Raw genomic sequence first — 25,588 nt, 5'->3', positions numbered from 1 at the left:
GAAGCGGCCGTGCTCTTGCATTAGGGTACAGCCCCAGCATTTGCCTGTTCCGATGGGCTGCTAATAGCCGGCATATTGCGCATTACTCCCTACGCCGTCAAAGTAGGAAAATACATTTTGAATAAGCCAGGATCGAATGTGCTAAGTTGTAGACATATAACGTTGGGGTGTTGTCCTGCAGCCCCTCTAGATAATAATTATCTCAACACAGGTAGAACATTATTTTATAATTCCTGTTTCTAATAAATGAATGTGCTCTACGGTGAACTGTGCAGTGGGACACATTTTAACAAGACGCAAGACTTGAGACACATGTAGCAGTGAACATTCAAGGACGCTGAGTCAACATCCAAGTTCCTGCTGCAGAAAGCGGTCTTTCTTCTTTCAGCAGACTACTTCTAATGATCATCGCACAGAGCTCTCTCCTTTATACAGTAAATGCAATTTAATTTGCCTTTTATTTTTGTATGTAAGTATTGATAATCTCAGGTAAGCTAATAAATGTGTATGCGCGTGTGTGATTACAATATCTATGTTTTACCATGCATAAAAAATGTGCGTAGTGCGAAGAAGGGCCGGGTTCGATTCCTAGCCACACAGCCCTCCAACCAAGCTATTTAATATACAGTTTATTTCTATAACGTACGTTTAAATAGTACTCGGGATATTGCTGTTAGTGATTATTGTTCTTAAGAATGTAAAACTGCAGAAAGCCATTGTATGTGTGTTGAAGATAGATCATTCGTTTACAATGAACCCCACTGTCGGCAGCCATGAAGATGGGTTTCCGTGGTTTATCATTTTACACCGGGCAAATGCTGGGGTTGTACATTATGTAAAACCGCAGAAAGCCACTGTATGCTTGTTGCAGATAGATTATTCGTTTACAATTAAACATTCAGTGTTCTAAACACCTATGCGTGTGATAATGCGGTCGCTAGCTGCCCGGTTTGGGTCACGTAAGTAGTATAATATACGGGTTCGGCCGCCACCGCCACCTCCGGCTCTCGGGAGAGGCCTCCTCCTCAGCCAGTGGCCTCCTCCTCCTCCTCAGCCAGTGGCCTCCCAGTGGCCACCTCCTCCTCCTCCTCAGCCAGTGGCCTCCCAGTGGCCACCTCCTCCTCCTCCTCAGCCAGTGGCCTCCCAGTGGCCTCCTCCACCTCAGCCAGAGGCCTCTTCCAGTGCTGCCAACTTAACCTAACTAGCGCGAGATAAACAAAGCCACGTGCTTTTTGACAGACAACAACGCACCGCAAACCTCAGTACTGCCATCTTGACGGGCCTAAACCTCAGTAGTGCCAACTTAACCTCACAAGCGCGAGGTAAACAAAGCCACGTGTTTTTTGACAGCCACGTGCTTTTTGACAGATTTGTAAACAAAGCCACGTGCTTTTTGACAGACAACAACGCATCGCAAACCTCAGTACTGCCATCTTGACGGGCCTAAACCTCAGTAGTGCCAACTTAACCTAACTAGCATGAGGTAAACAAAGCCACGTGTTTTTTGACAGCCACGTGCTTTTTGACAGATTTGTAAACAAAGCCACGTGCTTTTTGACAGACAACAACGCATCGCTAACCTCAGTACTGCCATCTTGACGGACCTAAACCTTAGTGGTACCAACTTAACCTAACTAGCGAGAGGTAAACAAAGCCACGTGCTTTTTGACAGCCACATGCTTTTTGACAGCTGCCATCCGCCATCTTTGAGCACCGTGCTGCCCTCTTTCGTCACCTGTCATCGGCAGTGCTGCCATCTTGACGGGTCTAAACCTTAGTGCTACCAACTTAACCTAACTAGCGCGAGGTAAACAAAGCCACGTGCAGCCGTCATCCGCCATCTTTGAGCACAGTGCTGCCCTCTTTAGCTACTTACCTTTGAAATGTGGTGGCGGATAATTTGAAAAATGCTTTTTGACAGCAGCCATATTGCATCGCAAACCTCAGTGCTGCCCTCTTTAGCTAGATACCTGTGGTAGCAGACAATTCCACGTGACAGCAGCCATCTTTGAGCACCGTGCTGCCCTCTATGTGGTGGCGGCAAATTCCACGTGCTCTTGTTTGGAAACAAACTCACGTGCTTTTTTGACAGCTACCATCCACCATCTTTAATCAACAGAGCACAGTGCTGTACTCTTTAGCTAGATACCTTTGAAATGTGGTGGCGGCAATTTGAAAAATTCTATGTGCTCTTGTTGGGGAACAAAGCTACGTGCTTTTTCTGACAGCTGTCATCCGCCATCTTTAATCAATAGAGCACTGTGCTGCTATCATGCGGGCAATTTCGTTAGCTGTCATCCGCCATCTTTAATCCAGAGAGAACAGTGCTGCCCTCTATGTGGTGGCGGCAAATTGAAAAATTCCACGTGCTCTTGTTTGAAAACATACTCACGTGCTTTTTTGACAGCTGTCATCCGCCATCTTTAATCCAGAGAGAACAGTGCTGCCCTCTATGTGGTGGCGGCAAATTCCACGTGCTCTTGTTTGAAAACATACTCACGTGCTTTTTTGACAGCTGTCATCCGCCATCTTTAATCCAGAGAGAACAGTGCTGCACTCTATGTGGTGGCGGTAAATTCCATGTGCTTTACAAACCTATGTGCTTTTCTGACAGCTGTCATCCGCCATCTTTAATCTAGAGAGAACAGTGCTGCACTCTATGTGGTGGCGGCAAATTCCACGTGCTTTACAAACCTATGCGCTTTTCTGTCATCCACCATCTTTAATCTAGAGAGAACAGTGCTGCACTCTATGCGGTGGCGGCAAATTCTACGTGCTTTACAAACCTATGCGCTTTTCTGTCATCCACCATCTTTAATCTAGAGAGAACAGTGCTGCACTCTATGTGGTGGCGGCAAATTCTACGTGCTCTTATTTGGAAACAAATTCTACTCGCTCTTCAGCTGTCATCTACCATCTTTAATCAAGAGAGCACCGTGCTGCCCTCTTTGTGGTGGCGGATAATTTGAAAAAATTCTTTTCGACAAGCAGCCATCTTTAATCCAGAGAGAACAGTGCTGCCCTCTTTAGCTACTTACCTTTGAGGTGGTTAATTTGAAAAATTCTTTTCGACAAGCTGCCATCTTTAATCCAGAGAGAACAGTGCTGCCCTCTTTAGCTACTTACCTTTGAGGCGGTTAATTTGAAAAATTCTAGCTGCCATCTTTAATGAAAAGGGCATCGTGGTGCTATCTTGCGGGTAATATTTTACGTCACAGCTGTCATCCACCATCTTGCATTGCTAACCTTAGTGCTGCCCTCTTTAGCTACTTACCTTTGACAAGCTGTCACCCGCCATATTGCATCGCAAACCTCAGTGCTGCACTCTATGTGGTGGCGGATAACTTGAAAAAATCTTTTTGACAAGCAGCCATCTTTAATCAACAGAGCACCGTGCTGCCATCTTTAGCTACCACCATCTTACATCGCTTACCTCGCTGCTGCACTCTATGTGATGGCGGTTAATTCGAACAAGTTTAATCACGCATCGGGTAAGCTAGAGTAAGCACGTGCTGTTGTGATGACATCATCATACATGTTTAGACTTGTCCGTTTTCTTAAGAGTAAGTCGATGTAAAGGAATGTGGTAGCGGTAAATTCGAACGAGTTTAAACATGCATCGGGAAAGCTAGAGTAAGCAAGTGCTGTTGTGATGACGTCATTGTGCATGTTTAGACCTGATCGTTTTTCTTAAGAGTAAGTCGGTGTAAAGCAATGCAATAAGTACAACATTTTTTGAATGCGATCAAATATTTATTTACAAATGTACTACAACAGTGTTCGTTTTTGCTGCTGACAAGGTTGGTGTGCTTCTTAACAACGTATGCTTCCGAAATGCCTCCTGCAACATTCAAATTAAACAAAGCATTTAGAAATATATTATACTAAGTATGTTATGCTTTACAGAGAAGATCATGTACTTCTTACCTTGCTGTTATTCCTTTTCGGAATCATCATCATCATCATGAAGTACTAGAGAAAGTTCATTCATACACTGTGTACAGTGTTCAATCCTCGGATTTGGTCCATCCCAATCATCATCACCATTTTCTCCTCGATGCTTGTAATGTCGCTCACAAGTTCTGCATAAAGCTACTTCGATTGACATCTTACTGTGTAGAGGAAGGATGTCCCAAAAATTATGTACGTAAGAGGCAGCGTACGTATATAAAAATCCTGGTGGTAAGTATTGAATAAGATGTTTCGGCATCGATGATCTACGTTTATAGAACATCTTAATAGCCTCACTCACTCGTGAAACATAAATAAGATGTTGCGTATGAGCATGCAAACAGCATGCACATTTACAGTTTTGTTCCATAGCGTACGATGTCGAAGCACACACTAATGAAAATGATAAAGATCTATTCTTATTTATAGTCTCGTAACAATATTCGTTAGCGGATGGTAAGTAACATCACTCATATGAATAATAAGACAATAGGCTGCTGTGTTAGCAGGAATGTTTTCAGATGTTTCAAATTCTAAACGAATATCAACTGGAGATTCTTTTATAGATTCTTCATGATAAGAGCAGTCTATAACTACAATCGGTGCTTTATTTTTAAATTCTTGAGGTGTAAATAGCGGACGATCTTCTTTCTGATAATACGATGATTGAAATTTACAAAACATGTCATAGAGCATCCCAAACTTATTTTTCTCAAAGTTAATGTCGATGTTTTCGTAGGGATACGTAATTCCATTGAGATATAGTCTAACGTGTCTTAATTTGCAGTGATCAAACAGTGAGCTATCTTTTTCGTGATTGAATTTACGATTAGTTTGAAATCCAAAAATAATGTACAAGGGCTTCTCAGTAAAACGTGATGTTTTAACTGCCCAGCTATGCTTGTTTGTAGGTGGTAACACAGGATATTCATGCAGCTCCCAACTTCTAAAACGTATAGGTAATGGTGTATCATTTTCTACAATCTTGAGCAATCGAAGTTTTTCACGATCAGATAAGGTTACATGTGGGATCCGCCACAGTATACGATGCAGTGTTATTTTCGATTCTACAGGTGTTTCTACTGCTTTAAGAGAATTGTAATCACTTCGATCACGGATTAGAATAAGCTCTTGTTTTACGTTGATTATAATACGTGTAAAGTCTTCTGCGAATCCAAAAATATGTTTCAGTGATAACATACCCGTAAAAGTTCCATCCTCATTAATCATCCAGTTGTTAGTAGATTTTGGACACCATCCAGCCATCCGCAAAAGATTACTTTCTTCATCACAGAAAGAAGGGTAGAGTTTCATTGCGCTTGTAATACCAACATTCTTCGTTCGATCTATTTCAACATTATTTACTTCATATCGCGCTTCAGAAAAGAGAAAAGCTAGAGCATGGTTGTTTAGTTGTGAAGTGCTTGGTCCACTTCCATCAGACTTTTCTAATCGTCCTTCAATATAGAGGTAGCTTTCGTGTGGTAAGGTGTAAACATCTTGTTGATTAATAATAAAATGAATTTCATCATTGTTATTTAATCCAAACGTAAAAGGTTGATAAGAATGAAGCTCACTTCGTACTACACCTTCACGACTTTCTACTGTATTCGTAATGTCTAGCATTTCTTCCATTCTGTTGTAGTAGTGTATATCCTAAATCTTGGAGTATCTGCTTATGGGTATCTGTTAACTCGATGAGTCTCTGCACACATGTAGTATGCCTTCGGAATGTACACCGTGTTTTATAGATGGTTTTCATACTGGTTTAAGATGTAGTTTGTAAGCTACGTACGCGTGCTGATCTAAATGAATAAGCTGATTATGTTTATTTACAAGTCTAAGAGTAATGTTGCTAATGTGTTTTACAGACACAGGATGATAAAGAACTACTGCTGGTTTCTCACAAATAGTATATCCACGTTCCTCTGTAACAATAAAGTCGTGCAGGACGTGCGAAGGTTGTAGATTACTATTCAAGTCTGTAATAATATTACAAGTAATGTTCACATTATAATCATCGAAGAGTTTTATAGGTTGATCAGACTCGTAACGTACGTTCGGTAGGAGCTCCCTCGATGAAAATCCAAGCAGTGGTCCAATCGAATCAGGTTGTGATTTGAAGTCAATCTTAAATGATGATTCAATAACACATTTGTGCGTAATGTTGCTTATAGTGATTGAGAACTTGTAATTATGATTACTAAAACTATCTTCCCCAAACTGATCAATTAACGTACTTTCAATATAGTCGTGAATATCATCTACTGTATAACTACCTGAGGGTAGTGTTAGCACATACTCATCGTAATAGAACTTGTTTAAACCATCACGCACATTATAGATTTTATTGTAGCTTTCAAACGATACTAGTCCAAGACTATGCGGCTGATAACCAAGTTCGATTGGTGGATTAAAATAGACGGTTGTTTCAGGTCCTTCTCCACGTACAGCAAACGTTCTTTCACTGTTCGTCATCACGCATACACTAATGCACTTTCTCTACTGTCTGGGTTTGATATAAGAACATAAGACATAATCGTCCGCACATGCGTGTATTAAAGTTTTGCACACGGTTTTTATTGTAAACAATGTCTGCACTGCTTCCGAAATAACGTATGAGCTCAAAAGGAGGAGGTAAATCTCCATAGCTATCAAAATACCATACTTTAGATTTACGTTTTACATAAGCAACGTAATGAGTTCCAGGTCCACGACTGTCGTCCAAGTTAATTACGGCACTTTCACGTTCACGTGGATGTGCTGGTAGTTGATCACGCATATACACTCCTCGAAAATAATGAATTCCTAGTTGTTTAGCAAACGTAAAAACTTCATCATGCGTTAGAGCTCGATATGGCAGTGCATTCAGTAGACGTTTTTTGGAGAAATGTAGATACCAAGCCCTTTCTTGTATGGCGCTAGCTTCATGTTCACACCTTTGCCTCGTAACGCAATTGCCTCCATCGTCTTGTTATGACGTTCACTCTCTTTCAACTGTTGTTTCGCTTCTTCTACAGCTTTGACAGTTCTCGCTACAGCACTAGCACCACCTAGCAATGACCCTAAAGCTGCTAAGCCAGCAAACAGCGCAGGAAGAAATCCTCCTCGTTTTGGTACAGGAATAATTCGCGCACGTTTACTAAATATTGCTCTGCACTTTGGAGAAATTCTCGCTCTTGCTGCGCGTAACGCCTTAGTAATAGCTACACGAGGATTGTATTCCCCTCGAATAGCTTTTTGCGCAGCCTTTATAACATCTTTCCATCCAACAGTTTTTACTTTCTTCTTCTTCTTCATGTCGTTTGGATATCGTTGTTTCACCATGCTGGACACGACTTTACTAGTCAAGAGCAAATCATAAACTAACCGTTGCCTCTTGTTTCGTTTAATATATATATTACTATTACGTACTTTATGATTCAGTTATCATGAAGATTATAAAGCAGCAAGACACGCTACCTGTTACCGACATTGTACCACATCTCTCACCTAGTTCTAGTACAACTACAAGAAAACGTCATGGAACGTTGTTTCCTTTTACTGTGCGATGTATTATATCAGGTCCGTCGGGATGCGGTAAAACAAATCTTTTACTCACACTTATTACTTCTGTAAATGGTATACGCTTCGAGAATATTTACGTTTTCGCAAAGTCACTCTATCAGCCGCTATATACTATTCTACAAACTGTAATGCACGATCTAGTTAAAGATGGAATAAGATATTTTAAATTTAATTCACATGAGCAAGTACCATCACCAGACGATGTGCTTCCTAATTCTCTAATGATCTTTGATGATGTCGCAACAGAACAGCAAAACGTTATTCGTGCATTCTTTAGTATGGGTCGACATAAATATGTTGATTGCATCTATTTGTGCCAAACCTATTCTCGTGTGCCCAAGCAGTTGATACGCGACAACGCAAATGTTATTGTGCTTTTTCGGCAAGATGAGCGCAACATGCGACATGTGTATAACGATCATGTTAACACTGATATGACATTCGATGACTTTAAACGTATGTGTGCTAAATGTTGGTCATTACACCGTTACAGCTTTTTAGTTATTGATAAAGAAAGTGATGTACAGCATGGACGATATCGCATGGGTTTCGATCATTTTATATGCATTAACACAGAATTACAGTAACTACTTGATTAAAAACCACCATCATGTTAACATCTAGCAAGGAGATCACAAAACATATCATCCAAGCTCGAAACAATATTCGACGGAAATTTAAAGAGCTTAAACGTATTCAAGCAGACACGGATTTATTTCTAAAAACACAACTAAGTACACCACTCAAAGAAATTTTTAATTCTACTTCATTACCGCAGTCTACTTCAAGTTTTGCTTCTATGCAAACATCATATCATAAAGAGAAGCATGAAGAAGAAAAGCATGAAGAAGATACGGAAGAGAAGAAGCAGGATGTAGATCAAGAAGAGGAAGATAAGGAAGAAGAAGAACTTAATGATGCATCACCATCTAAGCGTGTTGAGTTTTTAACTACAGATGTTATTGCAGAAACACCTACTACATCGACGCAAAATCTACCATCTTTGTCTGAGGTTATGATTACACCAGAATATCGCAATCAGTTTAGAACTTTTATTCAAGATACCTATGGATCTCTCTTTGCACCTTATATAGAAAAACTTTTTACAGGACAAACTGACACTACCTATGGTATTCGCTACGAAGATGACTGTTTCCGGATAGGAAATTCAAATGTTAAGATTAATAGCAACAAACTCATTGTAAAAGGTGTTACCTATAAACCTACGAAAGGACTCTTAGAACTTCTTTTCTCACGAATACCTGACAAGGATATAATTTTACAAGATGATCTTAAAAAGTATAAAGCAATACTTTTTGCTACCGATGCAACACGACGTAATTACAAGAGAACAGAAGCTGTAAATGCGAATAAGAGTTACAAGTATCGTGAGTTTATTTCTAAGCTGTTTCCGACTGCACGTAGTCTAGACGTTATCTACAAGCCTTTGTTGCCGTATGTGGATGTAAGATACTGGAATGACCCAAACTTACTCGTTGAACGATTACAACTTTTAAGAGCATCGCAAGAGGCTGGTCACACTGGTCACGGATCAGAAATTCTAGAAATAGAAAGAGAACTACGTTATGCCGGTATTATTTTATAATGGCTCGTCAAGAGAAGATCTCACCTGTAAAGGTAAACATCGCACATGAGTTACATAAACCAGCACGTCGCACCTACTGTCGCAGACGCGTTATTACACGAGGAAAAGATGATCTCTGGCAAGCAGACTTAGTAGAAATGATTCCATATGCTTCTAGTAATAAGGGCTATAAGTATCTACTTACTGTTATCGATGTGTACTCAAAGTTTGCTTTTGCACAACCCGTGCGTTCTAAAACAGCAGCTCAAGTTAAAGAAGCATTTAAACATATTGTTGAAGAATCGAAACGCTGCCCAAGGCTTCTTCAAACTGATCAAGGTAAAGAGTTTTACAACAAGGATTTTTCTTCTTACCTCAAGTTACTTGGCATTCAACACTACTCTACGTTCAGTAATCTCAAGGCAAGTGTTGTAGAACGCTTTAATCGTACACTCAAAACAATGATGTGGCGAGAATTTACAGCGCAAGGTTCATATCGTTGGATTGATCTGCTACCTAGACTTTTATCTACCTACAACGATACACCTCATCGCACTATCGGAACAAAGCCACGTCTTGTTACAAAGAATACACCTCGTCTAGATGCTATTCATCTTGTAATCAAAACAGCTGATCCACGTCGCTATCGCTTTAAAGAAGGTGATTTCGTTCGCATCAGCAAACACAAGTCTATCTTTGCAAAAGGATACACACCTAACTGGAGCACTGAAATTTTTCAAATCAGAAGTGTTAAGCTTACTAATCCAGTTACGTATTTACTTCGCGATCTCAGAGGACAGCCTATTGAAGGAGGATTCTACATCGAAGAACTGCAGAAAACAAAATATCCTGATCACTATTTAGTTGAACGTGTTATTCGACGTCGTGGTAATAAACTGTATGTTAAATGGCTTGGTTTTAATAACAGCTTTAATTCATGGATTAATAAAGAGGATGTACTTTAAATCTTATGTGTGTTTTCTTTTAATCCTCTACGTTTCCTTTCTTCTAAGTCACTAGGACATGCTGTAGGATTAAACAACACCTGTAATATGTTTTGACAATTCATATTTATTTTAGACTATATACATACATTTTTATCCTTTGTTCATGTTACGGTCTTTGTCACTCAGTTTTTCGTTTTATTGCACCAACAACGACAAGTGCTGCTATATTCTTCTGAGCAGCTAAAGCACTAGGTAATAACACATACACACACATACACAGCATAACTTTACGAAGCAGATTTTAACAGCTACACTCTATGCAGGCAGCATGTAACTACGTATCAGGCGAACGTGTTCTAGGGCCGCAGGGGAGATGAAGCACGAAGAAAAGAAGATCAATCACTCTATTGATGAGTCCACGCCCAACATGCTTCCTCATCTTTCTCCCAGCACGTTTCTTCACCTTTTCCTTGTTTACTCTCTCCACAGCCATGATAAGTGTTTATAAGCGAAGACAACTCGTTAGTTTTAGGTCCGTGATACAGTTTAATTAGTTGACATGTACGGCACTGTCTCACAGAAGGTCTTCTAGCTAAACTCACGTGTTCATGATGTAAACTACACGTTTGAAGCTCTGACAAAACAGGATCTTGAGTCCACTCACGAGGCACCTTATCCCAAATCTTCTTTACAGCATTCGCAGCTACATTGACCAAAAATGCCTTTGGTAATGCATTTAACTCTTCTTCAGTAAAAGTGTTTAGTTTCTTTTTGCATGCATAAAACTTTACGATCGCCTTTTCAACTGCGTTACACTTAGTATCTGTTAGAAATGACATGATGTCTTTACTCTACAAATGTTTCTTTTACACTAAGGTTATTTCGACACTGCACTTTACATATGTTGTTCACTTCCCGACATGCACTGCGACACAACCAATCAAAGAGCATGCATACATGTTGTAAAGACTGTTTAGTTGTTTCTCTACTATGCTCTTTCGGAAGAGTTTTAAATGATGGGCACCCCAATTCATGCATGTCGATAACTTCACATGATGATGGTAGAAAATCACGCAACCATTCTTTCTTTTCACAACCCTTTAAAAGAACAAGATCTGCTCTTGACAAATGTGCATTCATCATTAAAGGTAGAAAACGATAAGGTATTCCTTTTTCTTCCCACTTCAAACCTAAATTGTTTTCAATCCACTGAGTCTGCTTTTTATCTTCATCTGTTTGCAAACAGTAAGGGAACGGTGGACTAAATACTAAACTAACAAGTTTTGGTGCCCACAACACACAGCAATCTAACACAGCCACCTCTTTAAACACAAACTTGTTTCCGTTTACTTTAAAGCCTTGCACATCAACTATTAATGTTTTCGTCATGTTTGCACTCCACACTCTATCACTGTTTCCCGAAGACTAAAGCTTTTAGTCAACGAACGGGTTTAAACATGCATGATAACGTCATCACTGCAGCACGTGCTTACTCTAGCTTACCCGATGCGTGATTAAACTTGTTCGAATTAACCGCCATCACATAGAGTGCAGCAGCGAGGTAAGCGATGTAAGATGGTGGTAGCTAAAGATGGCAGCACGGTGCTCTGTTGATTAAAGATGGCTGCTTGTCAAAAAGATTTTTTCAAGTTATCCGCCACCACATAGAGTGCAGCACTGAGGTTTGCGATGCAATATGGCGGGTGACAGCTTGTCAAAGGTAAGTAGCTAAAGAGGGCAGCACTAAGGTTAGCAATGCAAGATGGTGGATGACAGCTGTGACGTAAAATATTACCCGCAAGATAGCACCACGATGCCCTTTTCATTAAAGATGGCAGCTAGAATTTTTCAAATTAACCGCCTCAAAGGTAAGTAGCTAAAGAGGGCAGCACTGTTCTCTCTGGATTAAAGATGGCAGCTTGTCGAAAAGAATTTTTCAAATTAACCACCTCAAAGGTAAGTAGCTAAAGAGGGCAGCACTGTTCTCTCTGGATTAAAGATGGCTGCTTGTCGAAAAGAATTTTTTCAAATTATCCGCCACCACAAAGAGGGCAGCACGGTGCTCTCTTGATTAAAGATGGTAGATGACAGCTGAAGAGCGAGTAGAATTTGTTTCCAAATAAGAGCACGTAGAATTTGCCGCCACCACATAGAGTGCAGCACTGTTCTCTCTAGATTAAAGATGGTGGATGACAGAAAAGCGCATAGGTTTGTAAAGCACGTAGAATTTGCCGCCACCGCATAGAGTGCAGCACTGTTCTCTCTAGATTAAAGATGGTGGATGACAGAAAAGCGCATAGGTTTGTAAAGCACGTGGAATTTGCCGCCACCACATAGAGTGCAGCACTGTTCTCTCTAGATTAAAGATGGCGGATGACAGCTGTCAGAAAAGCACATAGGTTTGTAAAGCACATGGAATTTACCGCCACCACATAGAGTGCAGCACTGTTCTCTCTGGATTAAAGATGGCGGATGACAGCTGTCAAAAAAGCACGTGAGTATGTTTTCAAACAAGAGCACGTGGAATTTGCCGCCACCACATAGAGGGCAGCACTGTTCTCTCTGGATTAAAGATGGCGGATGACAGCTGTCAAAAAAGCACGTGAGTATGTTTTCAAACAAGAGCACGTGGAATTTTTCAATTTGCCGCCACCACATAGAGGGCAGCACTGTTCTCTCTGGATTAAAGATGGCGGATGACAGCTAACGAAATTGCCCGCATGATAGCAGCACAGTGCTCTATTGATTAAAGATGGCGGATGACAGCTGTCAGAAAAAGCACGTAGCTTTGTTCCCCAACAAGAGCACATAGAATTTTTCAAATTGCCGCCACCACATTTCAAAGGTATCTAGCTAAAGAGTACAGCACTGTGCTCTGTTGATTAAAGATGGTGGATGGTAGCTGTCAAAAAAGCACGTGAGTTTGTTTCCAAACAAGAGCACGTGGAATTTGCCGCCACCACATAGAGGGCAGCACGGTGCTCAAAGATGGCTGCTGTCACGTGGAATTGTCTGCTACCACAGGTATCTAGCTAAAGAGGGCAGCACTGAGGTTTGCGATGCAATATGGCTGCTGTCAAAAAGCATTTTTCAAATTATCCGCCACCACATTTCAAAGGTAAGTAGCTAAAGAGGGCAGCACTGTGCTCAAAGATGGAGGATGACGGCTGCACGTGGCTTTGTTTACCTCGCGCTAGTTAGGTTAAGTTGGTAGCACTAAGGTTTAGACCCGTCAAGATGGCAGCACTGCCGATGACAGGTGACGAAAGAGGGCAGCACGGTGCTCAAAGATGGCGGATGGCAGCTGTCAAAAAGCATGTGGCTGTCAAAAAGCACGTGGCTTTGTTTACCTCTCGCTAGTTAGGTTAAGTTGGTACCACTAAGGTTTAGGTCCGTCAAGATGGCAGTACTGAGGTTAGCGATGCGTTGTTGTCTGTCAAAAAGCACGTGGCTTTGTTTACAAATCTGTCAAAAAGCACGTGGCTGTCAAAAAACACGTGGCTTTGTTTACCTCATGCTAGTTAGGTTAAGTTGGCACTACTGAGGTTTAGGCCCGTCAAGATGGCAGTACTGAGGTTTGCGATGCGTTGTTGTCTGTCAAAAAGCACGTGGCTTTGTTTACAAATCTGTCAAAAAGCACGTGGCTGTCAAAAAACACGTGGCTTTGTTTACCTCGCGCTTGTGAGGTTAAGTTGGCACTACTGAGGTTTAGGCCCGTCAAGATGGCAGTACTGAGGTTTGCGGTGCGTTGTTGTCTGTCAAAAAGCACGTGGCTTTGTTTATCTCGCGCTAGTTAGGTTAAGTTGGCAGCACTGGAAGAGGCCTCTGGCTGAGGTGGAGGAGGCCACTGGGAGGCCACTGGCTGAGGAGGAGGAGGAGGTGGCCACTGGGAGGCCACTGGCTGAGGAGGAGGAGGAGGTGGCCACTGGGAGGCCACTGGCTGAGGAGGAGGAGGAGGCCACTGGCTGAGGAGGAGGCCTCTCCCGAGAGCCGGAGGTGGCGGTGGCGGCCGAACCCGTATATTATACTACTCACGTACCTATCAGCATGCATTCGGGGATAGCGGGGTTGAACCCCACTGTCGGCAGCCATGAAGATGGGTTTCCGTGTTTTCTCATTCTTACCCCCAGGCAAATGCTGTGGGCTATAACTTAATTAATACTACGGTCGTTCTACTGTGCGGTTTTGAACACGTAGCTATCAGCTTGCATTCGGGGATAGCGGGATCAGAAGTACAATTGGATGGTTCTGCGGCCACCTCCTCCTCCGGCTCTCGGGAGAGGCTTCCACCTCCAGCGGGAAATTTGAATTTTGACTGGAAATTTGAATTTTGGCGCGAGATTTGAATTTGTAAACAAAGCCACGTGCTTTTTGACAGCTGTCATCGACAACAACGCATCGCTAACCTCACTGCTGCCATCTTGATGGGCCTAAACCTCAGTGGTACCAACTTAACCTTACTAGCGCGAGATTTGAATTTGTAAACAAATCCACGTGCTTTTTGACAGCCACGTGCTTTTTGACAGACAACAACGCATCGCTAACCTCAGTACTGCCATCTTGACGGGCCTAAACCTCAGTGGTACCAACTTAACCTAACTAGCGCGAGATTTGAATCGGTAAACAAATCCACGTGCTTTTTTGACAGTTGTCATCCACCATCTTTAAACCACAGAGCACTGTGCTGCCCTCTTTATCGCAGTAGCTGCAAATTCGTCACCTGTCATCCGCAGTGCTGCCATCTTAACGGGCCTAAACCTTAGTGCTACCAACTTAACCTCACTAGCGTGAGATTTGAGTCGGTAAACAAATCCACGTGCTTTTTTGGCATCTGTCATCCGCCATCTTTAATCCATAGAGAACAGTGCTGCCCTCTTTAGCTACTTACCTTTGAAATGTGGTGGCGGATAATTTGAAAAAAGCTTTTTGACAGCAGCCATCTTTAATCCAGAGAGCGCCGCGCTGCCCTCTTTAGCTAGATACTTTTGAAATGTGGTGGCAGGCAATTCCACGTGACAGCAGCCATCTTTAATCAAGAGAGCACCGTGCTGCCCTCTTTGTGGCGGTGGCAAATTCCACGTGCTCTTGTTTGGAAACAAACTCACGTGCTTTTTTTCTGATAGCTGTCGTCCGCCATCTTGCATCACAAACCTCAGTGCTGCACTCTTTAGCTAGATACCTTTGAAATGTGGTGGCGGCAATTTGAAAAATTCTATGTGCCTTTGTTTGGAAACAAAGCCACGTGCTTTTTTGACAGCTGTCATCCGCCATCTTTAATCAATAGAACACTGTGCTGCTATCATGCGGGCAATTTCGTCAGCTGTCATCCGCCATCTTTAATCCACAGAGCACCGTGCTGCCCTATTTATGACATGTAGTAGCGAGCAATTTGAAAAGTTCTGTTAGCTATCATCCGCCATCTTTAATCAAGAGAGCACCGTGCTGCCATCTTTAGCTAGATACCTTTGAAATGTGGTGGCGGCAAATTGAAAAATTCCACATGCTCTTGTTTACTAAACAAACTCACGCGCTCTTTGTCAGCTGTCATCCCCCATCTTACATCGCAAACCTCAGTGCTATACTCTTTAGGTACATACCTTTGAAATATGGTGGCGGATAATTTAAAAAGAAAAATTCTACATCAGCCATCTCTCGACGCTAATTGCACAAGATGGTGGCTATACATGACTCCTTAAAGGTGAATATGCAAGATGGCCGCTATACATAGGTTCTTATGAGACACCCTTGGGATGCTTGCGCAAGATGACGGTTAGACAAGGCTCCTTATGAGACGCCCTAGGGATGCTTGCGCAAGATGGCGGTTGCTCTTATGAGGCGGCTTAAGGGTCCTTTGCACAAGATGGCTAGAGATGCCCAAAGGATGCTTGCGCAAGATGGCGGACGCAAGATGGCGGCTATACATGACTCCTTATGAGACGCCTTAAGGGTGCTTGCTCGAGATGGCTGCTGCTCTTATGAAGAAAGCTAGCTTAGAGGCTAACGTGTCATGCTAGTTCGATTCATTAAACTTGGTGCTTAAATGCAAAATGTTAAATATCTCGAAAACTGTGCATCGTAGAGCAAAACGGACAAAATTTTTCTGCCCAATACCTCGGTTCGCAGTATGAGGAACATGATAGCATAAGAAAAACATAGTCTAACGATGAGATCAACGGTTCGGTTCCTACTTAGGCCCTTTGGCATTAGCTCTATTTCAGCTTGTAATGAAGCAAGTCTTCGTAACATGATCAGGTCTAGCTATGGATGCAAAATGTTAAATATCTCGGAAACGGTGCATCGTAGAGCAAAACGGACAAAATTTTTCTACCTAATACCTAGGTTTGCAGTATCAGGAACATGATAACATAAGAAAAACATAGTCTAATGATGAGATCGAGGGTTCGATTCCTACTTAGGCCCTTTGGCATTGGCAGCTATCTATTTCTACAAGATGGCGGCTATACATAGCCTCTTATGAGACAGCTTAAGAGCGCTTGCACAAGATGGCTTCTGCTCTTATGAGACTCCCTAGGGGTGCTTGCGCGAGGTACAGCGACAAGACGATGATTATACACAGCTCCTTATGATACGGCCTAGAGGTGTTCACACAAGATGGTGGCTGCTCTGATGAAGAAAGCTAGCTTTGCATCGTGCAGGCATTTTTACAGCACTAAACCTCATAACTTTGAAATGTGGTGGCGGGCAATTTGAAAAATTCGACGTGCTTTTTCTTCACAGCAGCTATCTTTAGACAATAGCGGCTATACATAAGCTGTTAAGGCCTCCTCTTATGTCAAGGCATAGTTCTATCGAACAAGTTTAAACCTGCATCGGAATAGCTAAAGTAAGCACGTGCTGTAGTGATGACGTCATTAAGCATGTTTAGACTTGCAAATCACAAAAGAAACGTAACAAGACTAGAATCGAACACTACACTCTATCCCGTGAACTTTATAATGTGATCGGAACATTGATTGAAGTGTTTAGAACACTAAATAAGTGATCAAGACTATAATAGAATACTGTACTCGATACAACATGTGTTCAGAACATGTCAGGGGATATCTTTGTTCTAAGAAGATTAGATTGCCGCACATTCCTTGTAGGGTTTATAGGCTAAAGGGCTAATGGGTAAAGGGGCTAATGGGCAAAAGGGCAAAAGGGCTAAAGTGCTAATGGGCAAAATGGCTAAAGGGCTAGGGTGCCTCTCCTCTCTTTATCCGGGCTTGAGACCGGCTCTACAACTAGAGGCGGAGTTAACACCCTAAGGAAGGGAGAATTTTGGGAAATAATCTATACGAATATAGCTACTCGATCGGCTATATACTACAGATGGATGACTTAGGTGACGGTAAGCGCTTACTTAATAATACCTACACGACGTAATTCATGCTCTATTTCAAAAATATCTCCTTTGTACTGTGTGTAACCAGCATCATGATAGGGTCATAGCAGTTGTAAACGTTTTACGAGAAGGTTGGTGTCTTTAAAATATCTTATATCTACATAGGGTAACAGAGGCTTGTTGTGAACTTTGAGTCTATATGCAGACAGTTGATGTGTAGGGACTTGTTTTGATGTAATACGTGCTTCAGCAGTAGCGTTTCTAGGTACAAACTTAACTTGTTTCGATAGCGATGAAGCGTTGAAATTTCCTTCTTCTTTACCTTGCATCTCTTCTTGAGATGTTTGCACTGCGACAGAACGTGTAGTAGGCTTAGGAAATGAAGTAAAATCATCAAGCTGTAATGGCAATGAAACATTAAGATTTTCTTCTTTTTCTACTTTCCCTTTACTACTGTTTCGATCAACATCATTATCCTTATCATAATCATAATCTTGCCTCTCTTTATCTTGAAGTTTGTGCTTAGTAACAGAACTTGTAGCAGGCCTGGACAACAAGGGAGAATTAAAAATCTCTCGCAGAGGTGTACTTTTTAAACATAAATCAGTGTTGGATTGAATATGGTTGAGCTCTTTGTATTTTGTTCCCGATGAAGCTACATTACACGCGGCTTCATGACGTTGAGCGTTGTATGCGTTCTTGAACTCTCTTCTACAATGTTTGCATTGAAAAATTGTCCTACATGATATCTCATGACGTCTCTTGTGATAGCTTCGGGAAAATGCTCTTCCACACTCTTCGCAAATATACCTAGAAATAGGTTTTTCCATGACGGACTTTTATCTTCTGCTAACAGATTCTTCTTTAAATCTACTTGACATTTGTTACTCTCTACTTCGATGATGCGAACAGCTTAGCGATTAACAGTAAACTAACACAAAAGCGTATAACCAAGGTAGTAACAGTAAGGTTTAAGCTCATCAAGATGGCAAGAGTAAGGTTAGCAATGTTCTGTTGTTGGATTTTAAATTCCGCACTATAACATGCATAAGGTGGCAGCCTTGAGGTTTACCGCCGTCAAGATGGCAGCAGTGAGGTTAGCGACGCTCTATTGTCCTTCAAAGTGAGGATAGGGTCCGTCAAGACGACAGCTATCAAAAAGCACGTGGCTTTGTTTACTAAACAAGAGCACAAGGCTGTGACGTCACGGTCACGTGGTATGCTGCGTCAGCATGCAAAGTTCAATGTCTGCACCTACGTAGTTAACATTCTGCTATGTTCACAATATTTTTTACACATAACTATTCTTTATGCTTTAAGTTCATGTACTTAGGTTATGTTAAGATAGCAGCAGATACAAGCGATGGTCACATGCTCTAGTAGAAGATGCATGCATTATCAAAAGGTGGTGTGTACACGCTTTTAAACCTTGCTATTCTTACCGCTGCCATGTTCACAAGATTTTTAAACATCGCTATTCTTTGTACTTTAAGTTCATGCACATAGGCTATGCTAAGATAGCAGCACAAACACATGCGAACTTTGTACACTCTAGTGGAATAAGTTTAGTACTGCGTGCATCATGGATACATGATGTGTACACGCATTTAAGCATGGCTATACTTAAGGCTGCTGCTTTGTTTACAAGATTTTTATACATTGATATTCTTTATGCTTTAAGTTCGGGCACACACAAGCGATAGTCGTACGCTCTGGCAGGAGAAGTTTAGTACGATATTCGATACATACATTATCGATAGGTGATGTGTACACGCTTTGGAACATAGCTCTTCTTTGTGCTTTAAGTTCATGCACATGGGTTAGGGATACACAAAAGCGATTGCTATATGCTCTAGCGGAAGAAGCCTATTACGATAGTCGATGCATGTAAAATCGATAGGTTATGCTAAGATAACGGCACACTTACACGATTTTAGAACATTCTAGTGGAAAAAGTTTAGTATGGTAGTCGTTTCATGCAAAATCATTAGGTAATGTGTACACGCTTTGAAACAAGGCTATTCTTTGTACTTTAAGTTCATGCGTACAGGTTATGCTAAGATAGCAGCACAATCTAGCGCAAGAAGTTTAGTACGATATTTGATGCATGCAAAATCGATAGGTGATGTGTACACGCTTTAAAACATGCCTATTCCTCGTACTTTAAGTTCATAGTATAGTTTAGGCTAAGATAGCAGCACAGTCTAGCGTAAGAAGTTTAGTACGAGAGTCGATGAATGCAAAATCGATAGGTGATGTGTACACGCTTTAAAACATGGCCATTCTTCGTACTTTAAGTTCATGTGTATAGGTTAGGCGAAGATAGCAGCACAATCTAGCGTAAGAAGTTTAGTACGAGAATCGATGAATGGAAAATCGATAGGTGATGTGTACACGCTTTGAAACATAGCTATTCTTTGTACTTTAAGTTCATGCGCATAGGTTATGCTAAGATAGCAGCATAATCTAGCGGAAGAAGATTTAGTACAAGAGTCGATGCATGCAAAATCGATAGGTGATGTGTACACGCTTTGAAACATGGCTATTCTTTGTACTTTAAGTTTATGGGTATGGGTTATGATAAGATACCAGCACAATCTAGCGGAAGAAGTTCAGTACGAGATTCGATGAATGCAAAATCAATAAGTAATGTGTACACGCTTTGAAACATGGCTATTCTTTGTACTTTAAGTTCATGTGTATAAGTTATGCTAAGATAGCAGCACAACCTAGCGGAAGAAGTTTAGTACGATATTTGTTGCATGCAAAGTCGATAGGTAATGTGTACACGCTTTCAAACATGACTATTCTTTGTACTTTAAGGTCATGCGTATAGGTTTTGCTAAGATAGCAGCACAATCTAGCGGAAGAAGTTTAGTACGAGAGTCGATGCATGCAAAATCGATAGGTAATGTGTACACGCTTTGAAACATGGCTATTCCTTGTACAGTAAGTTCATACGTATAGGGTATGCTAAGATAACAGCACGATCTAGCGGAAGAAGTTTAGTACGAGGGTCGGTGCATGTAAAATAGATAGGTGATGAGTACACGCTTTGGAACTTGGCTGTTCATATTGCTGCTCTGTTCCCAAGACGTTTAAGCATAGCTAATCCTAATGCTGCTCTTAACGACGTCGAGCTAAGGATTGATTACGTGACCGTGACGTCACAGCCACGTGCTCTTTTTTAGTAAACAAAGCCACGCGCTTTTTGACAGCTGTCGTCTTGACGGACCCTAACCTCACTTTGAAGGACAATAGAGCGTCGCTAACCTCACTGCTGCCATCTTGATGGCGGTAAACCTCAAGGCTGCCACCTTATGCATGTTATAGTGCGGAATTTAAAATCCAACAACAGAACATTGCTAACCTTACTCTTGCCATCTTGATGAGCTTAAACCTTACTGTTACTACCTTGGTTATACGCTTTTGTGTTAGTTTACTGTTAATCGCTAAGCTGTTCGCATCATCGAAGTAGAGAGTAACAAATGTCAAGTAGATTTAAAGAAGAATCTGTTAGCAGAAGATAAAAGTCCGTCATGGAAAAACCTATTTCTAGGTATATTTGCGAAGAGTGTGGAAAAGCATTTTCCCGAAGCTATCACAAGAGACGTCATGAGATATCATGTAGGACAATTTTTCAATGCAAACATTGTAGAAGAGAGTTCAAGAACGCATACAACGCTCAACGTCATGAAGCCGCGTGTAATGTAGCTTCATCGGGAACAAAATACAAAGAGCTCAACCATATTCAATCCAACACTGATTTATGTTTAAAAAGTACACCTCTGCGAGAGATTTTTAATTCTCCCTTGTTGTCCAGGCCTGCTACAAGTTCTGTTACTAAGCACAAACTTCAAGATAAAGAGAGGCAAGATTATGATTATGATAAGGATAATGATGTTGATCGAAACAGTAGTAAAGGGAAAGTAGAAGAAGAAGAAAATCTTAATGTTTCATTGCCATTACAGCTTGATGATTTTACTTCATTTCCTAAGCCTACTACACGTTCTGTCGCAGTGCAAACATCTCAAGAAGAGATGCAAGGTAAAGAAGAAGGAAATTTCAACGCTTCATCGCTATCGAAACAAGTTAAGTTTGTACCTAGAAACGCTACTGCTGAAGCACGTATTACATCAAAACAAGTCCCTACACATCAACTGTCTGCATATAGACTCAAAGTTCACAACAAGCCTCTGTTACCCTATGTAGATATAAGATACTGTAAAGACCCCAACGTACTCGTAAAACGTTTACAACTGCTAAGAGCCTATCATGATGCTGGTTACACACAGTACAAAGAAGATATTTTTGAAATAGAGCATGAATCACGTCGAGGAGGTATTATTAAGTAAGCGCTTACCCTCACCTAAGTCATCCATCTGTAGTATATAGCCGATCGAGTAGCTATATTCGTATAGATTATTTCCCAAAATTCTCCCTTCCTTAGGGTGTTAACTCCGCCTCTAGTTGTAGAGCCGGTCTCAAGCCCGGATAAAGAGAGGAGAGGCACCCTAGCCCTTTAGCCATTTTGCCCATTAGCACTTTAGCCCTTTTGCCCTTTTGCCCATTAGCCCCTTTACCCATTAGCCCTTTAGCCTATAAACCCTACAAGGAATGTGCGGTAATCTAATCTTCTTAGAACAAAGGTATACCCTGACATGTTCTAAACACATGTTGTATCGAGTACAGTATTCTATTATAGTCTTGATCACTTAGTGTTCTAAACACTTCAATCAATGTTCCGATCACATGATAAAGTTCACGGCATAGAGTGTAGTGTTCGATTCTAGTCTTGTTACGTTTCTTTTGTGATTTGCAAGTCTAAACATGCTTAATGACGTCATCACAGCAGCACGTACTTACTCTAGCTATTCCGATGCAGGTTTAAACTTGTTCGATAGAACTATGCCTTGACATAAGAGGAGGCCTTAACAGCTTATGTATTGCCGCTATTGTCTAAAGATAGCTGCTGTGAAGAAAAAGCACGTCGAATTTTTCAAATTGCCCGCCACCACATTTCAAAGTTATGAGGTTTAGTGCTGTAAAAATACCTGCACCATGCAAAGCTAGCTTTCTTCATCAGAGCAGCCACCATCTTGTGTGAACACCTCTAGGCCGTATCATAAGGAGCTGTGTATAGTCATCGTCCTGTCGCTGCTACCTCGCGCAAGCACCCCTAGGGCGTCTCATAAGAGCAGCAGCCATCTTGTGCAAGCGCTCTTAAGCTGTCTCATAAGAAGCTATGTATAGCCGCCATCTTGTAGAAATAGATAGCTGCCAATGCCAAAGGGCCTAAGTAGGAATCGAACCCTCGATCTCATCATTAGACTATGTTTTTCTTATGTTATCATGTTCCTGATACTGCAAACCTAGGTATTAGGTAGAAAAATTTTGTCCGTTTTGCTCTACGATGCACCATTTCCGAGATATTTAACATTTTGCATCCATAGCTAGACTTGAACATGTTACGAAGACTTGCTTCATTACAAGCTGAAATAGAGCTAATGCCAAAGGGCCTAAGTAGGAACCGAACCGTTGATCTCATCGTTAGACTATGTTTTTCTTATTCTATCATGTTCCTCATACTGCGAACCGAGGTATTGTGCAGAAAAATTTTGTCCGTTTTGCTCTACGATGCACCGTTTTCGAGATATTTAACATTTTGCATTTAAGCACCAAGTTTAATGAATCAAACTAGCATGACACGTTAGCCTCTAAGCTAGCTTTCTTCATAAGAGCAGCAGCCATCTTGCGCAAGCACCCTTAAGGCGTCTCATAAGGAGTCATGTATAGCCGCCATCTTGCGCCCGCCATCTTGCGCAAGCATCCTTTGGGCATCTCTAGCCATCTTGTGCAAAGGACCCTTAAGCCGCCTCATATGAGCAACCGACATCTTGCGTAAGCATCCCTAGGGCGTCTCATAAGGAGCCTTGTCTAACCGTCATCTTGCGCAAGCATCCCAAGGGCGTCTCATAAGAACCTATGTATAGCGGCCATCTTGCATAAGCACCTTTAAGGAGTCATGTATAGCCACCATCTTGTGCAATTAGCGTCGAGAGATGGCTGATGTAGAATTTTTCTTTTTAAATTATCCGCCACCATATTTCAAAGGTATGTACCTAAAGAGTGTAGCACTGAGGTTTGCGATGTAAGATGGGGGATGACAGCTGACAAAGAGCGCGTGAGTTTGTTTACTAAACAAGAGCATGTGGAATTTTTCAATTTGCCGCCACCACATTTCAAAGGTATCTAGCTAAAGATGGCAGCACGGTGCTCTCTTGATTAAAGATGGCGGATGACAGCTAACAGAACTTTTCAAATTGCCCGCTACTACATGTCATAAAGAGGGCAGCACGGTGCTCTGTGGATTAAAGATGGCGGATGACAGCTGACGAAATTGCCCGCATGATAGCAGCACAGTGCTCCATTGATTAAAGATGGCGGATGACAGCTGTCAAAAAAGCACGTGGCTTTGTTTCCAAACAAGAGCACATAGAATTTTTCAAATTGCGGCCACCACTTTTCAAAGGTATCTAGCTAAAGAGTGCAGCACTGAGGTTTGTGATGCAAGATGGCGGACGACAGCTATCAGTAAAAAAGCACGTAAGTTTGTTTCCAAACAAGAGCACGTGGAATTTGCCACCGGCACAAAGAGGGCAGCACGGTGCTCTCTTGATTAAAGATGGCTGCTGTCACGTGGAATTGCCTGCCACCACATTTCAAAGGTATCTAGCTAAAGAGGGCAGCACGGCGCTCTCTGGATTAAAGATGGCTGCTGTCAAAAAGCATTTCTCAAATTATCCGCCACCACATTTCAAAGGTAAGTAGCTAAAGAGGGCAGCACTCTGCTCTATGGATTAAAGATGGCGGATGACAGATGTCAAAAAAGCACGTGGATTTGTTTACCGACTCAAATCTCGCGCTAGTAAGGTTAAGTTGGTAGCACTAAGGTTTAGGCCCGTTAAGATGGCAGCACTGCGGATGACAGGTGACGAATTTTCAGCTACTGCGATAAAGAGGGCAGCACAGTGCTCTGTGGTTTAAATATGGCGGATGACAGCTGTCAAAAAAGCACGTGGATTTGTTTACCGATTCAAATCTCGCGCTAGTTAGGTTAAGTTGGTACCACTGAGGTTTAGGCCCGTCAAGATGGCAGTACTGAGGTTAGCGATGCGTTGTTGTCTGTCAAAAAGCACGTGGCTGTCAAAAAGCACGTGGATTTGTTTACAAATTCAAATCTCGCGCTAGTAAGGTTAAGTTGGTACCACTGAGGTTTAGGCCCGTCAAGATGGCAGTACTGAGGTTAGCGATGCGTTGTTGTCTGTCAAAATGCACGTGGCTGTCAATAAGCACCTGGATTTGTTTACAAATTCAAATCTCGCGCCAGTAAGGTTAAGTTGGTACCACTGAGATTTAGGCCCGTCAAGATGGCAGCAGTGAGGTTAGCGATGCATTGTTGTCTGTCAAAAAGCACGTGGCTGTCAAAACACACGTGGCTTTGTTTACAAATTCAAATCTCGCGCTAGTAAGGTTAAGTTGGTACCACTGATGTTTAGGCCCATCAAGATGGCAGCAGTGAGGTAGCGATGCGTTGTTGTCGATGACAGCTGTCAAAAAGCACGTGACTTTGTTTACAAATTCAAATCTCGCGCCAAAATTCAAATTTCCCGCCATAATTCAAATTCCGCGGGAGGTGGAGGCCTCTCCCGAGAGCCGGAGGAGGAGGTGGCCGCAGAACCATCCAATTATACTACTGGGGTCCAACCCCACTGTCGGCAGCCCTGAATATAGGTTTCCGTGGTTTCTCATTTTTCTCATTGTTATCATGTATAGCATGTTTTAAACAAAGAGATTAGTGTTCTAATCCCATAATGCATATATTAGAGATCTTTTTATAATAGAAAGGAAACAGAGATCGAATCCTATTCTTTACTGTAAGATAACAACTGTCCTCTGCAACAAGAGTAAACCTGTCATCATGTTTGTCTTGTCAGATGGAGACATGCAGCATTTGCTTATCCTACATTCAAATCTATATTTTGCGTTCCTGCTGATTGCAATCGAGAAGGAAAAAGTAAGAGGGTAAAAAAGTATTACCTTCCACTTACCGCATCCTCCTCCTCCTACCGCTCCATCCTCAATCGAAAAGTGTAAAAAGGGTGAGTAAAAGCTTATGCGACGAGGTAAAAA

The 25,588-nt window shown here is 41.7% G+C and overlaps 1 protein-coding gene across 1 annotated transcript in view; it reads left to right on the top strand.

Annotated features, from left to right (window-relative positions):
* Window positions 1-371: 371 nt before the first annotated feature.
* SrpRbeta (signal recognition particle receptor beta) overlaps window positions 372-25,588 on the top strand; it is a 292,551-nt gene continuing 267,334 nt past the window's right edge. The window contains exon 1 of the mRNA XM_067139629.2: window positions 372-469. Coding sequence (XP_066995730.1) covers window positions 439-469 — 31 coding nt within the window. The 5' untranslated portion in view covers window positions 372-438. The remainder of the gene's footprint in view (window positions 470-25,588) is intronic.

Source organism: Anabrus simplex, chromosome 2, assembly GCF_040414725.1.
Source record: "Anabrus simplex isolate iqAnaSimp1 chromosome 2, ASM4041472v1, whole genome shotgun sequence".
NCBI lineage: Eukaryota > Metazoa > Arthropoda > Insecta > Orthoptera > Tettigoniidae > Anabrus > Anabrus simplex.
The sequence above is the reverse complement of the archived record's forward strand: the minus strand, read 5'-3'. Positions and strand labels throughout refer to the sequence as shown.